We start from the raw sequence: 18,598 nt of genomic DNA, 5'->3' as shown, positions 1-18,598 counted from the left end.
TCATCCCCCCTCCCCCCCACCACCACCCCCTCCCACTTCCCCCTACCCGCACTTCTTTCACCCGTCCCTCAACCTTACCCCATCCCGCCACCCGTGTTGCGCCGCGCTACTCTACGTCGCTCTCTCTCTCTCTGTCTCTCTCTCTCTCTCTCTCTCTCTCTCTCTCTCTCTATTTCTCTCCGTTCCGGGTTCTGTCCCATCATTTCGTTGGTGGTGCCTCTTTTGGCGCTGCATTATAATGCCGACGAGAATTACCGCGGTATTAATGAAATCACTTGTTGTGCCGTATTTTCTATGCTACTTGGTAGAAGCTGAGCGCGAATTAATTGCTTTGCACAGTGATGATTCGCTTTGCACTTTGTGTAACTTTCTGACTTTGTGTAGGAGTTTTCGAATAATTGGATGCGATGTTTCATTGTTAGTATGGCAATTTGCCGCGGGGCACAAGGCTGAAAGCTTTTTACTCGCAAATGCAACTTTAACCGGCGAATTATTGTACGAAGATTTGTTAAATATGGCCATTTGGTAGAATGGAAATGTTTTGAAAATCACAGAAAATCGATAGTATTTTTAATTATTGATTGCGGGCTCTGATTTTGCCGAATTTTTCCATTTATGATTTCACATTAGCTGCTCGTCCTTCGTTCTACTCCTGTTGGTGTACATCGTAATGTTCCCTCCTATTGTTCGATTATTGTGGCATTACGCTATATTGGCAGAGTATTATTAGCGATAAATCGATGGTATTTAAATTATTCAGCTTGTCTCGTTGAATGTTCCGATCCAGTTCAAGCGATTCACACGCGACGTCATGAAAGATGAAGGAGCTGCCGCTCGATCCTCATCGTCAAGTTAATCGCAAATAACGAGATAAATATTGTCAACATGTCGAACATGTGTGAACCGAATTACTGGCGTCTCTCTCTCTCTCTCTCTCTCTCTGGGATACGTTTTATCATTCGTCGGATGATAAGCGAAACGATTTTAAATGGACGGCCTAGCTGAATTCGACTCTTATCGCGCTATATGGAAATAGATGTCGACTTTCACTCTAATCGAGGGGCATTCGTAGCCTGTCCTTGTCTTTTCCGAACCGCCGTTTGTCCAACGAAACCACGGATAATATCCCCTGCCAATTATTATTCCATTCACGGGGCCGCGGACTCAATTTCGCATAAGGCTATTCAACTCGGACGCTCGCCCATTTCGAAATGACCGAAGCGATCCTCCGGTTCACGGCGCTTTCACTTTTTCCTCCTTTCTACAATTTTTGTTAATTTATGCTGATTTTTAACGTCGGTTTAATGGCATCCCGCATTTTAATCAGCTGAGAATGAAAATACACGGATAAGAATTCTTCGGATGTGCGGAGGAAAGATGCTGTATTTTTCAATGTTTATTTATTTTAATGTAAATTGATATCAGGATGTTGCTGCGAACCGTAAAAGCAATCGCTTTAAATTAAAATTTATTCTAGCCTAAGAGATAACTTTGTTTTCGCGCTAAAATTACGAGTGAAGTACGGTTAGAGAAACCGTATTCGATATTTTGTACGTGTATTCCAGCTTTATACGTACATGTTATAACACTCTGTGTTTTTAGCCTACCAAGTTATGCGCGCATTCGTACATGATTTCTCAAAATAAGAAACAAAAGTAAATAGACAAGATAAATTAGAAGGGTATATATAAGTTATGATATATAGCTTTACCATGAATTTGGTATTTGAGGGTATTTGAGATGAAATTTGTTCAAACATTAGTTATTGGTGCTAAAATTTTTCGTTTCCTAGTGAAAAATGTGGTCCACTAATCGACCTCATTTCATTGGCATTTGGTAACATTTCGTTTATGTAGCTCATTCGTGTATATCTACGCTTCCAAGTTTCCACTAAAGTTCAAATTAATAGATATAACTGGTGAGTGAGCGAGTGCGGGGTTGGGTGGATGAGGAATAGTTGGTTGGACGGTGAGGGGGATGTGGGGTGGGGGGTATAACAGAGAATTTCGGATTGGAATGGAACTTGAGTGACGTGTGAGCGTCGCGACGTCGTGGCGCCGGGACAGACGATCATCGTTCTCGGCTTAGCCTTTTCGGTTATAAATGTAGAAAAGAGTGAAGGAAAAGAGGAAAAGCAAAGAGGTTTTTTTGCAGTTAAGAATGTCGCGATAGGTTTCACGCGAGAAATGTGAGAAAAATGCAGAGATGAATTGGGTGCGATGCACTTGAAATTGATTTCACGTGATTTAACAGCCTCCGTATGCTGGTCTCTCATTTTTAATTTAGTGCGCAAACTTTTGCATTTGCATATGGCCTATAACTTTTGCTTTAAACAATTTATCAAGGGTCGATAAATAAATTTTCAACGGCTTGAATTTTATTTTGACTGTTTTATTGGACAGTTTATAAATTGTGAATATTATTATTTGCTTATTTAAAGTTAAACGGAAAATTGGAAGCGGTTTGAGAAAAATAGAGGAAAAGATGTGTATATGTAAAAATGTGTGTGTGTGTGTGTGTGTGTGCGTGCGTGCGTGCGTGCGTGCGCGTGCGTGCGTGCGTGTGTGTGTTTTTTTTACAAATTACTGAAAAGTCGAGCGAGACGTGAAATCGATATTTATATTTATTAATGAAAGTGTATTATTTCGATTTCAACTCTGGAATTGTTTCTCCCGAGACAATCGACGTTTTTCCAAATTTTATGGATTATTGGTTTATACAGACACATTTTTTATTTTTATCGAATTTTATTTACAAAGTTTGATTTTGAGGTTTTTGATGTAATGTTTTATTCATGTTTCCTATAATTTTCTGCTAAATAACATTTTATGTTTGAAAATAAAAAGTTAAATTTTACACGATTACTTGTCCTCGGAACTTTTACATTTGCAAGATGTTTATTCAAAAATATTATTAAATCAGAAATTGTATTTGCATTCTGCATACAAAATCAATCTAACTTTTATAGAGGTCGGAACGCTGGACGCGCGTGTGCACATAAATCGAAAGTTTATTAATTGCGTCCACGTAAAAGTATTCGCACGGTAGCCAGCTCGAAAAAATGAGTTTCCTAGTACATAAAAAGGTATTAGAAATGGCTTACGAGAGTAAAGAAGCGGAAGCAAATAAATAACAGCCCTGCTGCTAGTGTTGTGGTTTATACTTTCTCTTTTCAGCGTTCGCTCGCAATAATAACGACAATAATAAACTTTTTCCTCTCTAATTAGCTACGAGCACATAGCGTATTAAATAAAGACAGATCAATCAGACAGTCGCACATTTGTACTTTCTAATAGCGATTCGCGCACTTTCACCGTGTCGCGCATTATATTACTTGATAATCGATATCTCGATTGGTCGAAAAGCAGAGGAGTCGACTGTATGTGTGTGCTGCAGCACACGACGCGACCATAACGGCAGGCGGCCACAAATTACCGTAAATTAGAGAGTCGCCGTCGTACTCTCGTTACTTCTCGTAAGTGGAAACACGCGGGGCTAAAATATCCTTCTTTCTTACATCCGAGGACGTAATTCGTTCTATAGCAAATCTGTCTCGCAATCGACAATTTCTCACCTCCTATTTCTATTATACGCTTATTGAAAATGTTTGGGATAAGTGCACGATACATGCACTTACGTGCGTATACATACATATGCGCAAGCGCGTATATAGTTTATGCCAGTTCACGCATCCGCGTGCCTTTACGAAATAAAGAGATTATATAAGCTCTGCTACTGTCGTTCAATTATATATTGCAAAGAAATTAAGTGGGATAGAGCTCTACACTTATGTTTTTTCTTCTTCCTCCAAACGCAATAGATTACGAGTCCACTTACGGTATTGAGAAATCAAATATAAAGGATTAATATTTTGAAATTAAATAGCTTTGAAACTCGCTAATTCCTTATTTCCTTGTGATTACTTATCCAGCTAATCTTTTACACCGGTTTCGAGTCAATAATTGCGTTAGATTTCTTGCTTTTCATTCCGCCGACTTAGACTTTGAATTATTTCCGGGAACTATTTAACGTGCTCTATACGACGCTCGCGCAAAGATATTTTCAATGAAAATTTCAGTACTATGAAATTACATGATGAAAACAAAGTATCAACATTATCGGCTCGTAACATAAATATTACAGGTATCTGTAATTTAACGAAATAAGTATTTTGTAAAGCCCAATGGGGAAGTGTTGAAGCAGCGTTGAAATATGCAAATTGAAAATACTCATACGTGTAGAAGACATATTACATTTATGTTACTGTTGTCCATTCAACCTATTGTGCACGATAAAATGGCAAAAAAGGAAGAAAAGGAAGAATATGAAGTGGAGAAGGATGGATAAGGAGAAGGAGTGGGCGAAGGGGAAAGTAGAAGGATAAGGAGAATGAGAAGGAAGAGTATGAAGGAGATGAAGAAGCAGCAGGAGAAGAGTTTTCATGACGTTTTATTCATACATTCTGAGTGGCGGGTGAAACTCGTTAAAACAGAAAAGAAATTCAATTTAAGATGCGTTCCCATCCAGTATGATAAGCCACGATCGGGGCACTTGAAAGTTAAATAAGTTTTGGCGTCCGTTGTACGGTAATATGTAGTCAAATTAATAAATTACCACCGATGTTCCATAAAACATCAAAGGTAGAGCAGGAAGAAATATAGAGGAGGCTCATAAAATTTCGAAACGTGTCATTAGCGAAGTAAAGCGAATCAGCGCGGGATTTCGAATGCACTGAAAAGCCATTTGTCGGAGGGGCCGATTTCGCAGCCCGAAGAAAGAGCGGAAGCGGAAGAAGGAGCAGAGACACGCGCGACCGTATAACAGCGCCACAATGAGAAAAGGAGAAAGGGTGAAATGACAGGGGAGGAGAACGAAGAAGCAGAGGCTTTGCGTCGTGCAAATGTTTCACCCGGGGAGAAGTTGCGAAGGCTTAGAGGAGGGCCGCCGCCGGCGAGCAAAACGACCCCGGCAGCAGCCACCACCACCACCACCACCACCACCACCACCACCACCACCACCACCACCACCACCACCACCACCACCACCACCACCACCACCACCACCACCACCACCACCACCACCACCACCACCACCACCACCACCACCACCACCACCACCACCACCACCACCACCACCACCACCACCACCACCACCACCACCACCACCACCACCACCACCACCACCACCACCACCACCACCACCACCACCACCACCACCACCACCACCACCACCACCACCACCACCACCACCACCACCACCACCACCACCACCACCACCACCACCACCACCACCACTGCCACTGCCACCACCACCACCACTGCCACTGCCACTGCCACTGCCACTGCTCCCCCCCCTCCATCCCCTCTCCCCCTCGCTCACCCTCGCTCACCCTTTTTTTATACTCACGCGCGCTTTACACTTTTCGAGTCGCGCTCCTTATTCGAGGGCACTTTTGCATTATATGTCCGACGCTCAGCTACTTTACCTCACTCATTTTTTACCTTATCTCCTCCTCATACTTCCTTCCTGACTTCCTTCTGCTGCGCCCTCACCACCACCGTTCTCCTGCAATCGCGTTTCTCTTTTTTATCACCCTACGCGCGACTGACAATAAATTTGTCTTTCTCTATATTTTATTGCCGCGTCTTGTAATGCTTTCTATGATCTATAAATGCTTTTTACGTTTAATTTACAAGCAGCTACCCTTATCTCATGATGAATTTGCCCGTTCGAAAATTTTTTATTCGTTTTAACGTTATTATCGTCATTTATCAATGTACCGCGTTATTATTTTTATATTTCAATGAAACTGCAGTAAAGTTGTTTAACTTCTATTTGCGCCCACATTCAGCTCATTCGATTATTTGACGCTAGAAGCTATAATAATTTTTTGTTATCAATTTTTAATGCCTCTATTTAAGCAAATGAGAAATAATTTATTATTAATTGTTATGTTGCTTTTGTGCTGGTAATTGGTCAACTATCGTGAATATCTTTCGTTTCGACCGTAATACGATTTTTTTTTTTTTGGCAACATTCTCTTAAACCTCAATTTTTCTATTTATAAGGAATGCATTGCTTATTTACTATTCAATGCGACGTATTTCATAAAATATTAATTTATTTAATGGCTCTTAAATAAGAATTGGAATGATTGGCATTAAGTTATTGGAGCCGATCGTAATCCGTAGTGTTTGGCTTTTCGATATTTCAAAAAATGGGCGGCGTTGTCGTATTTCGTTTATTAGCCAAATTGCATCAATCCTTATATTTCTCGAATATAACTAAATAAATTGTGTAATTTTTATTGTTGTCGAGACACGTTTGGCGAACTAGTACGTTAATATTAATTCCTTCTAAATTTTATTTCATCGATTTATAAATAGCTCGAGCTTCTCGTACTTATGCGTCGTTAGGCTTAGGAAATTAAAGTCCCTATTGGCTTGCACTCCGCCGAGAGTGGCAAACAACGTGAATGAAGCGAAATTCGTAAATTCCGTGGTGCACCCCAAAAGATTTGACCCCATTAACTGCCATAAAATTCCTTATTACGTGCAGATGTTAAACAAGCGACAAGTCAGTGCAGCTTTGTTTGCCGAAAATTGCGTGAAGGTATCTAAATCTGACTTAATGGCTCTCTCCACCACCCACTCGTATTCTCGTTCCAAGTCACCGAACGAAATGTTAAAGAGCGGAATCGAGGAAAGTCGAGGGCCTCGCGCCCACTTCGCCGCATAATGACATCAACGGCGCGTCTCATCTGATTTTCGATCCCGCCTTAGCTCCACAACATCCATCACCGACGCCCATGTTCTTTCTTTTCTAACGGGTGCGCACGTGTAAAGTAATGTCCCTCGGCGTTCTGTCCTTTATTTAGAAGCTTTTTACGTCTTTTATTGCCGTCTGCGGCGGCTCGAGATCCCTCGGCAATTTCTCCATCCGCTTAGTTTTTCTCCTGACATATACGAAATCCTCGCTATACTGACAGGACTACCGACTCGGTGTTTTCCTAACAGTACTTCGTAATTATATTTTCTGACCTGGAAATAATTTAAATGTCCACTTCTTTAGGCTTTTAGGTTCACGTGACCTTTAATTTTACGAGTCAAATGTCAAACTTTTTTCTTTTTTTTTCCTTTTTTTCTTTTTTTTTCCTTTTTTTCTTTCTTTTTTTTTTTTAGACACCTTTTGAAATCAGAGGCTCGTAATAATTGACTATTTATTCAGTCACCACAGGGCGTCAAACCACTAAGCTAATGAATTCGCAACTTTATTTAAAATTAAATTACATTTTTAATTATCACCATATTGAGTTTTTTTTTTTTTTTGTTTTTATTTTCATTTTTTGCTGCACAATATTACATTAAAACATATTTATTAGTTTATTTATTACATAGAAATTATAGATAAAAGTAAATGTCAGGAATATGGCTACGTAGAATATTAATAAAGCAATTTCGTTTACTCTTTACAAGATGTTCGATATTCCGATATAATAAAACAGCCCACCGAAACAAATCTAGTTAAAATTGTATAGGCGTTTCAATAGCTCGCGCGCGCGAGAGAGAGAGAGAGAGAGAGAGAGAGAGGGAGAAAAATGTAAAGTGACATAGGATAAAGGAATGGGAGCATGTAGGAAATTATATAATCATGAGCTAGAGGGAGTCACCAGATATTGCAAGGGTATTTAAGTGAAGTAGACAAGTACGGGCGACGAGTTAGAATCGTAAATAAAAGAAAAGTACGCAAGATTTTAGTAGAAAAATAAAAAAGCCCTCGTGCGGATGAAAATGATAACGAGAAAGTAATATTAAGCGAGACTTGAAAGAAATAAGTCACGACAGCTAGCAAATGTTTGGAATATACTTAACGCGAAATAGACCAACGTTAACCGTTGCTTGACAAGATAATGAATTTCCGAGCTCCTAGTGTCGTTCGCACACCTGCTTTTCAGCTCCGAGTTTTTTTTTTTTTTTTATATTTTTTTTTATCGCGTCTCTCGCGGCATCGTTCGAGCTCCTTTCCTTTTTCCACTATTTCGCTTTATTTGCTGCGCCCCCACCAATTGTACGTCGCGCGAGCCTCTCCCTCCGCATTCGCAATGTTTATGGCGAGGGGCGGAAGGGGAGTTGGCGGGCGGCTTTATTTATGGAATCACAGCTGTGCATTTGGATTGAGCTCGCCTGGGCAGAAATGGGCCAGCCAGCCGATCGTCGCAGCTGCCCGAGAGATAAAGACTGCCTTGTCGCGGCCAGGGAGATTTGACGAGCAGACAGAATAAGAGGAACGATATGAAACGGACCGGCGCTGAGTGAACGGGGGCTCGGTCGAAAGAGCGGGGGCGGAGGTAGAGGAGGGACTCATTTTTTTTACGGATTTGTTTGCTTACCTTTTCCGGAAGGTTTGGCGCTCCTCGCTCGTTAATTGCTCGGCCGGAGATAATAATGATTGATCGAGTGTCCTGAACTTACTCATTGAATTTACTCGATCGTTCATTGATTGATAATGTATTTGCAATGGGCGACGGATTCCTAATTTAATTTTACTTCTGTTTGCTTTATTTAGTAGCGACCTTTTAAAGAACGTCAAGCGACATCAATTATTCATATGCAATTAATCTGTAAATATCAACCCCCTCCCCGAATTTCTCTCTCTCTCTCTCTCTCTCTCTCTCTTTTGTTTAAACGTACATACATTATATATATATGTATATATATATGTATATATAAATATATATATATATATATATATATATATATATATGCACACACACACACACACACATGTTGCACGTTACACGTATGTATGCTTGCATGTGTGTACGTACGTATATATTTATTTACTTATTTACAGTGTCGTAAAAATGTTTCAGATTAAAGTGTTAATGTGCGCTTGGAATAAGCTGCTACTATTATCCGTATGAAAAATTGGCTTTTACTTTAAATTAATTCCTGTGCACTCGACTTAATACGTTACTACTTATTTCCCTAGTGAGAAAAGGTTATCTTTAATTATCACCGAATTACGTGCAATCAATAAAGAAACGTAAGATCATAATGAATTTCACGAAGTGTTTTTATACCTATTCATTTATAATGAATAATAATGCTTTTATTGCATAGTGTATCGTGCTATAAATAATTTATTTGCTCTAGACGGCAACAATTGGTGTTAAATTGATGAGCTTTCCTCATCTGTAATTGTAATCGAGCTTAACATAAATACAAAAGTTCTATCATAATTATGACGAATAATATTAAATATTAGACGCGTGGATTTATCATTTACGAGGGTATGCAAACGACGAACAATGGAGCGAAATCCGTCACAATTAAAGCGATATATAAATTATAGAAAAGTATCGAAAATTTATTCAATCCATATTGTATAAAAGGATAATGAAAGTTGGCCGCAATATTAGCTAAAGTCCACATCGATATCTCGTTTAAGATTCAGCAACTCTCATCGCACAAACACTGTAATCCCGCCTTTCCGATCTTTTTAATAAAAAATTTAGCATCCGCATAAGAGGAGTCATCCCCGCCCCCACCCTATATTCCTAATAAAGATGCCGAGGAACGAAATACAAAAATTGTGGCTCCCTTATTCTTCGTATATACGCGAGGAGAGCTTGCATTATCTCCGAGATAAAGCTTCCTTTTCAAAGACGAAATCCGGCGCGTCTCTCGTCGGACGTCCATCAACCCGTGACTTGGTTTCATCGTAAGGAAGACGTCGTCTCTACGTACGTCCCTCGGTCTTTCTCCTCCTCTCCGTTCTTTCTTTACGCGCAACTCCACCTCCTTCACCCGTACGTTCAGTTACTTATCTTGGCGTCAATTTACTAGAGCACGCGAGAGATCGCCTGGAAAATAAAGGGAGGGAAGCTTATCTGCATTATGTGCCTCGTGAACGGTCGCCTCGTTTACCCTCGCCGAGTGATTGATACGCGAGACCAGGCGAAAGATTTTTCCCTTACGAATTTAAAATTCTACGGTGGTAAACAATTTTTTGCCTCCCGTACTTATTCGAAATCGTTCGCTCGGGGGTAACATGATTTAGATGACTCATCATTGTGCTCAACCGAGAGTGGAGTAAAAACAAATAGACATAGACAAGAAACATTTTTTTTTAAATTGGCGAATCGTGCTTCACCTCTCCTCCCTCGCTAACCCTCCATGTCCCTCTCTATCTATCCGTCTCTTACTTATTTATTTCCGATTTCTCAATTCGACTCGTGCGGTCGGCTGGATTAAGATCAAATGGCATGTGTGTTTTTCTACTTATCCGATGTATACTTCTCCTTGCCAATCGCTCGGAAAATATCGAAAAATGTGAACTTGTAAGAGAGGTAGGAAAGCATTGCCTAGACTTGTATGCTTATTCAGCCGATAACAACATTTCGAAAATAAGACCACCACTAACAACGAGAACGACAACGACAACGACAACGACAACGATAAGAACAACAACAACAACAACAACAATAATAATTAATGACAATAATAATAAACAATAATAATAATGTCGACGATTTACAAGAACAGTTATAACAAGATTAATGATAATAGCTATAATAATGGTAATAATAGTATTAAGAATATGAGAATTGATTCGCAGTTGTAAGGCACAATAACACAGAAGAGCGTATTAAATTAATAATGCTAATAACCCCGTTACAATGTAGACAAGAGTGCGGGTAAGAATTAATTGGGCATGATCCTAAATAAATTTACGGTAGTAATTAATTTTTAGAAAAGTACAGCCCACGGCACGCTGTAAAAGCATCCTGGAAAATAACCAGCCGGAGGAATGTTGTCTTCGTAACGGCACGTAGGACCAAATTGAGTTATCCCCTAATATCGCGTAGCATCTACCAATACCGGCAATTCTAATATACACACATATCGTAAAAAGAAGGAGAAAGGCAAGTAAAGAAAAGGAAAGAAGAAGAAAAAGAAGAAAAAAAAACAAGAGCATCATCGCTAATAGTGTTAAGCCTTATTTATTATATACGAAGAGCGTGAGGCTTCGGGGGGGTTGAAATGGGCGCTGGAGCAAAATCCGAACTTCCTCGCTTCCTTCCTCCCTCCCCTCTTCCTCGCCATCCTGATGCGCCATCTCGGCCATCCTCTCTAGGCCACAATATATAAATTACCTCGTTTCGAGGACGCACGCGCACGCCTGCATTAAAATCCGACGTTTCATTATCGCGGTCAATAATTATGTCGGCAGGGCGGGTCGGGGGCGCGTGCGGAGGGAAAGCTTTAATGCGTCTTTCTTTATCTTTCGCCTCGCCCTCGCTCCCGGGGGTTATTAGTTTAGGAAGCTGCGCCTGCGAAGGTCCTCGTGTAGCCATTCGCTCGGGTAATCGATATAAACAACGAGGGGATAACTTCCCTCATTTCTTTTCTCCGTGGTGGCTCTGCGCCTTTTTTTTCTTCTTTTTTCTTTGTTTTTTTTTTGTTTTTTGTTTTGTTTTTTGTTTTTTTTTTTGTTACTCTCCCTCTTATGCGCGTGTTACGGAACCTTTTGTTTTTGTTTCGGTTTCTTATCTGTCCCCGCGTCCTCGCCAGACTTTCGGCCTACAACGTGATGCCCGTGTTCTCTTCTACGAAGGCAATTTGGCGACGGACGGGATTAATGGTCAACCTGGATAGGAATATGTTCCGATAACGGGGATGTAGGCTCGATTTGCGCGATGATAAGACTCATAATTAATTTATGAGACCGCAAGGAGCTATGCTTACTAAGTTTTAATTCTTTCGATGCCCTTCATTTACCGTAGATAATGATTGCGCTATTATTTACCCGAGAGCACTTTGATTTTATTTTCCGACTGAAGGGGAGCCTACCATTAATGTTCATGGATGCCATTGATTTTGATATTTATGCAATCGAGGGAGGATGGGATAACATTGAAATATTTGCAAGAAAAATTTCCGTAGCCCTGGAATTGGCTGAGTGAGGCAATCTGTAACGATTGGCTATCCATAACCGTAAACTCAACAATAATTTTAATTCCTTAACTGCTGCATAAAAGATACTTTTAATTTTATGCCTATTAATAGGCATCCCATTGTATGTATTAAGAATATATATTTGTGGCTCTTAATCTATAATACCTGGATGTAAATGTCTTTGGAGTGAATTAGTTCCTTTATTGTAAGGAGTTTACCCGTTAAGTATAACTCGTAGGATAATTAATATTTGGTTAATCAATGAAATGGCCTAATACGCAAAAGTACAAAATTATTCTGCCATTGCATAAAAGTTTTATTGCTTAGAGTATCATTAACAATTGATTTATACGTATCGCTCGAGGCAAGCCATTAAATAGTCACGTCTTGAATGATGAAATTACACCTTTATTTTACCCCCCTTCGATTTCCTTGATGAAAAGGGGCAAATCTCTTGGCTATTGTTTTTTCCTTGCGGTGTTACTTGGCTGGACGATAAAGCAAAGAACCTTTTTCTCATCTCCCATTTTCCTCTTCTCTCTCTCTCTCTCTCTCTCTCTCTCTCTCACTCTCCCTCTCACTCTCACTCTCACTCTCTCTCTCCGGTCACCGCTTGTTGGTTTTCTACCCTCGCCGAGTCGCTAATTTCAGAAACAATAAATGCTATGCAGGAGGACAATGAAGTGCCGTTATAAGCGGGTTTTCATCGTAAATTGCTTTTTTCTCTCCTCCTTTACTTATTCGCTTCATATTATCATCGAAGGCGTAGCTCGCTTTATTTAATGCGAATTTATTTTATTACCCCCCCCCCTCACCAATGTAGGCAACAGTGTGGAATTCTCTTATTTACGGGCGGAAAATGTTGATTCAGAAATTAAATGCTTTACGTACCTTAAGTGCGGGCGTTGAAACTTTTTAAAAGAGGGAAATTAATATTTGTATAACGATCGTGAAAAAGAAAAAGAAAAAAGGAACGGGAGAGGAATAATTATTGTCTGTCACGATCGGGGCACGCTCGCAACGCTTTTAATTATGGATTTTATTACAGCGTGCAGAAATTTTCATTCTTAAAGGTTAAATTGTGTTGGAGAGCCAATACTTTTCCTCGTTTAAATATGAAAAATGGAATGTTTAATTTGACGTACGTGTAAAGTATAAACATTCTGGTCTTTTTAGCAGTCATGGTTAAGAACATTTAGCCGCGAATATAGAAAGTGATAAATTTCCTGATGTAAATATGACAGGCGGCAGACACGCCACACGTCCCGCGTGAGCGCACACGCACACGTCTAACAAAATAATACGCGCCCGCACGCGCTCACTCTAACGCACGCAAGCACAAAAGCCACATCTACACACACCAACACAAACAAACACCCACGCACAAACACAAACAAACAAACAAACAAACAAACAAACAATCTCTCGCTCAGCTATACATGTGCATATTAAAAGTGCACTGCTCACAAGCAAAGTGCCCAACGATATAATTTATGTCTTCGAAAGACACTCGATTGCCTGTGCTTTCAACACGGTCACTCACCTTCGCTATTTTTCTTAAATTTACTCCTTACCTGCGCGTTGCCCTATCGGGCCGCGCGCTCGCGCCTGATTCCTTTAAGCGCACTTTTCGCGGCATTGGGCGTAGGTGGAGCTGGGAACTCTCGAACTCAGAAATAAAATAATAATAAATGGCGTGTGTTTGTATGTTGCAGTCCGAGCAGCACGGCGCTGGGTTCGCTGGAGCAGCTCAAGGAGTATCTGACAACGGCAGGGACCTGCAAGTGCGGCCTCGAGTGTCCGCTCAGGCCCGAGCAGGTCTTCAACTTTGACCCCAAGGTGAGTGGTTGCGCCTCTTGGCGCGCATCCTCGAAACCAAGTGCGCCCTGGCTTAATAGCCGAGATTGCTTTTCAATTGTTCACCCCCCCCCCTCCCCCCGCTCACCACGCCATCCTGGCCGGAGCCAGCCGTCGGCCCTTATAACTAGAGGAGGATTAATGATTACGAGTCCGTCCGCGTGCTGGTCGCCGAAAAGCAATTTGTGCCCACCGGTTCCCGGCTGCTTTATGCGCGCCAGCTTTATTCGAGGATACGACGCGACGTGAATCGCCGGATTAACCGCGTCTCCGGCAGCCGAGAGCGTCCTTTCTGATTTCACCTGAGATGTCAACCAGAGTTGCATTAAGATGTATTAGTCTGGGGGGATTTCGTGTGGTCGGCATCGTCGTCGCGCATTTCAATTGGCCGAGCTTGGGAGACGGCAATTTTTAGCTCTTTGTCAATTATGTATTAACGTGGCAAAATTTTCCCATCTCTCCGCGCTACACCCGACGCTGCGTTTACGTAAAGTGTAAACTTTTTATCCATCACGATGCCGCTCGGAAAGTTGTCGGATATACTTTAGAGGTGTATTTTATGTCCCATCCTGCCTCTTCGTCCAATGTTTGTGCTTTCGGTAAGCCTTTTGTCGAAAGCAATTTTACCCTAATTTACTTTGTAGTTGCCGGTACAGATATTAAAGATCGTTCTGTCGCGTATTTTCGATGGAGCAACAAATCTCAAAGAGCATCCGTTCGGTGAATTTATGTCGCATAATTTTAAAATACACTTTGCCGCGACTCTAAAAGTTCGTAATGCCGTAGATTATTTTTGTCATAACGGTATTGTTTCCGCATTTTCGCAGTCGACTTGTGCCCGTCGACTTTGAATTCCGTTTGGCCAATATTTCTTATGTGGCCAATTGGTTGCTTTCATCAAAATATTCATGGGACTTAATTTGAAGTTTCGGCGAATGTGCCGAGGGAAAATCGATGGGAATGGCGTTTCGTGCTCCATTTGTAGAAAATGTACGCTTTCCACTGCTGCAAAGTGTTTCTCAAAAACAAAATATTTTCATGCTGTGAAAACGGTTTTCTTAAAATAAAGCGATCGTACTTTTACCAAACGGTATTGTCGTTGTCCTTCGAAAAATCGAATTTAAAAAAAAAAACAAAAACAAAAACAAAATTTCAACCCCGACATAGGGGAGAAAAATTTACTTCTATTTTAACAAGAAGAATTTTGTTTATTGGTATTGTAACAGAAAATCCAAGCGAGCGTGTCTATATAGGTGATTGAGTTTCTAAGTAGAGACTATCACTTTACACTCGAAGTAAGAAAATAAATTTTACGCATTGAAAATTTATTGAAAGGTCTATACTTCACGTTACGACGAAACGTATTATTATTATTATTATTATTATTATTATTGTTGTTGTTGTTGTTATTGTTATTGTTATTATTGTTATGACTCGAGTATTTTGAATATTACCAAAGGATCTTTATTTATCACAAAGGAGCTCGCTCGTAAAATAATATTTCCTTGCTTAATACCAAAAGATCCTTTGGTCCTCTTTCCATGCCAGTAAGACGCGTGGATGAAAAGAAAAACGTGAAAAATTGCGTAAGTGAAATAAGCATTTTTGCTTCAATTAATGGTCATCGTATTGTGACTTTGGTCACGCACTTGACAACACAGTGCTAGGCAAAAGGCCCGAATTGAACATAACTATTCAGCGGCGCACTTGTAACGCAATTATGTCCCAAGTCTCCGGAAGGATCGCTTCCTGGCAGTTTATCAGATACGACAAAGGCAGAAATTCAATCGGCTGGGAAATGACTGAGCGAGAGCAATGGGACGAGCGCTGTCCCACCCGGTCGAATCCCGGCATTAGGATCATTAAAGCGTTAAATCCGCAATAAAGCGGGGCGCCGAAGTAGCCGAGAATCCAGGGAAAAGAGAGAACATGTCCAAACGAAATAAACGCGGGCGCGCCCACTGAATTATTACGATTCCGTAAATGAAAAAGAGGCTTGAGGGGCGGGCGGGTTAAAGACGCGAGACGCGAATGCACGCGGCAGGATTTAGGATGAGAATAATGAAGAGCATTCGTCAGGAAGAGGAGAAGGCGGACGGACGGCGGGTTCTTGTTGCCGGCGCTGTTGTCGATGCTAGTCACCACTCCTGTCACTCCGCCTTGGCATTATTATGCCGAAGCGCGTCTCTTCTTATACAAACATCTCGCGAGACGCGGCGCGCGGCCGATGCTTCCGCGGAAATCCTTGATTAATGGGCTAACGGCACTTTAGGCATCTTTTTGCGGAATGCCCGATGACTGGCGATTCTCGGGCTTAACGAGTGGGCCCGCGGATCCTCGTCTTACACCACCGATGCTCAAGGTATTTCTCGGCCCCAACGCAGCACCGAGATATTCCCGTCGACTTGCCCGCCATGTTTATTCATGAGCGATCAAATTAGGAATCATGCGAAGTTCATCGTGTTTAAGGCGACGAGCTTTTTCCGGCTTTTAGTACGTAACTACAGCTTGTAATTATTTTCATTAAGAAAATACTCGTGTAACCTAATGCTCGTGTACGTGAGTGCGCGTGCGCGCGCGTGCCCTTTTCTCTTTCGGAAACGTTTGACGAATAATCATAAACTTGTCGAGGACTTTTTTGTATTGTAGTCAGACTATCGTTATATCGGAGAAGCTTAGTTAGGAGCTCCGGAATTTTAATTATATATCCAATTATATATTGAGTGCATATCGCTTATTAATTAGAATGAATAGTTGATGATTCTACTTTTCATGCTTAGGAAGTAATAAAGTTTCGATAGTCGGTGGAATGAGTTCGTGCATCGGCTAATGGAAATTTAAACGAATCGATTCAAGTTTGTACAGAGTCTCTCTATCTGTACTTGGTAATTTTTCAAAAGGCGAATGAAGCTTCCAACCACCTCCTCTCTCCTCCTCCTCCCCACCCACCCGCCATCCGAATACGGTATTAAGAGATAGGGCATGAAAGCGCGGTTGAATGAAAAGTAATTACCAAACGATATCCTTCGAACATCGGGCGTAAATGTTTAGAGACTGCATCCGCGGATAAGAGAGTGCCGGTAAAAAAATAAAAAAATAAATAAATAAATAGAAAAAAAAAATAAACAAAACGATCGCAATTGTTTTGATAAAAATTGCTCTGGCGTAGCGGCTGGATGAGCCAGCTAGACGTACCATGTATTGTTTAGCTTTTCGATGTGTTGCTCACGGCTACGAATGCATACGGTAAATCCACGCAATCAAAGAATCAAAGACAAAGCGATGAAAGCAAACACTTGGCGCGGGCGCGCGCCCAATACATAGAGGCTCACTTTACACGAGGATGTCAACTCGCGTTGCCAGACAGTCCACGGAGGAACGATGACAAACGTGAACGACACGTGCATTCATACGTACGGACGTAGAGTACATAAAAAATACGGACAAAATAAAGAGTCGTTGGCTCGCTCGCGACGGTGGACGCGTATTATGAAGCGCGAGACACTCGCGGTCGAAGAAAGCAATGGTAAAGGGTGAGGTAGATAGTGATAGATAGAGACAGACAGACAGACAGACAGACAGACAGACAGATAGATAGATAGATAGATAGATATATATATATAGATAGATGGATGGATGGATGGGTAATGAGAAGAGATAGAAGAGAGAGAGAGAGAGCGGAGGGAGGTAGAGAGAGTGAGAGAGAGAGAGAGTGACGAGTAGAGCACGCACACACGTAGCGCTTGAAAAGCGAAAGAGAAGACGGGACGCGCGGCACAAAAGCGCGCAATTATTTCAGCACCTGCCTTCACCTCTGGCTCGGTTTCGCTCGGCGCCTCTCCGCGAGAGCGACAGCCGTCCGGGACTCTGGCCACGGGGACGGCTTGCCCGCAATTAAATTTATCGCGATGTGTGCCGCCGGTTGCCGAAAATTTCGAGGAAATAAACCATACTAACGAGCTTCCTGCCCCTGCACAACTACGTTGCATTCTTTTCGGTGCGCGTGGGCGCCGAGGGATGAGAACAAAGAATCGCACGCTCGGCCTTTGGCTAACGGCGCGCGATACTCCGTAATTTGGCCGCACGGTCCGAGCAATTTCTATGCCGAATTAATGAGCATTAACAGCGAATTCCTACGTGTTTTCGAATCGACGCTTACTTCATGCTGAATTGCAAACCTGCCGTTTAATTGTCCTTTTTTGGCTATATTATTGTTGTCGTTGTGTCGTGGTTGTCGTCGTCGTCGTCGTCGTCGTCGTCGTCGTCGTCGTCGTCGTCGTCGTCGTCGTCGTCGTCGTCGTCGTCGTCGTCGTCGTCGTCGTCGTCGTCGTCGTCGTCGTCGTCGTCGTCGTCGTCGTCGTCGTCGTCGTCGTCGTCGTCGTCGTCGTCGTCGTCGTCGTCGTCGTCGTCGTCGTCGTCGTCGTCGTCGTCGTTGTCGTTGTCGTTGTCCTTATTGTTGTTATTGTTGTTATTGTTGTTGTTGTTGTTATTGTTGTTGTTGTCGCTGTTAGTTGGAGTGATGGCCGGGGGGTGGGGGCACGAAACGAGCCGGGTCGAGTCGAGCTTAGCCGAGCATGCCAGCGGTATGAATGAAAGGGCTTGGGCTCACGTTTAAATTAATGTAATTTAGACGACTTTATTAAAAGGTCACGTACTCCCAATGTGTAATTCCTACGAATTTTAACATAATTTCCGGTTTTATATAATGTATGCAGTCAATTTACGAAAATACACTCGTGCCCGAGGCTCGACAGGTTTATTTTGATAAGCCTTCGGCATTC

At 41.8% G+C, this 18,598-nt stretch overlaps 1 protein-coding gene across 1 annotated transcript in view; it reads left to right on the top strand.

Moving 5' to 3' along the window:
- The window catches only part of LOC105363853 (AF4/FMR2 family member 4), a 299,189-nt gene that overhangs the window by 156,949 nt on the left and 123,642 nt on the right, over window positions 1-18,598 (top strand). Inside the window, exon 4 of the mRNA XM_011501653.1 lies at window positions 13,676-13,799. Coding sequence (XP_011499955.1) covers window positions 13,676-13,799 — 124 coding nt within the window. The remainder of the gene's footprint in view (window positions 1-13,675; window positions 13,800-18,598) is intronic.

The sequence above is a fragment of the Ceratosolen solmsi genome, unplaced genomic scaffold (assembly GCF_000503995.2).
Source record: "Ceratosolen solmsi marchali unplaced genomic scaffold, CerSol_1.0 scaffold28, whole genome shotgun sequence".
NCBI lineage: Eukaryota > Metazoa > Arthropoda > Insecta > Hymenoptera > Agaonidae > Ceratosolen > Ceratosolen solmsi.
This window is presented reverse-complemented; position numbering and strand designations above follow the sequence as displayed.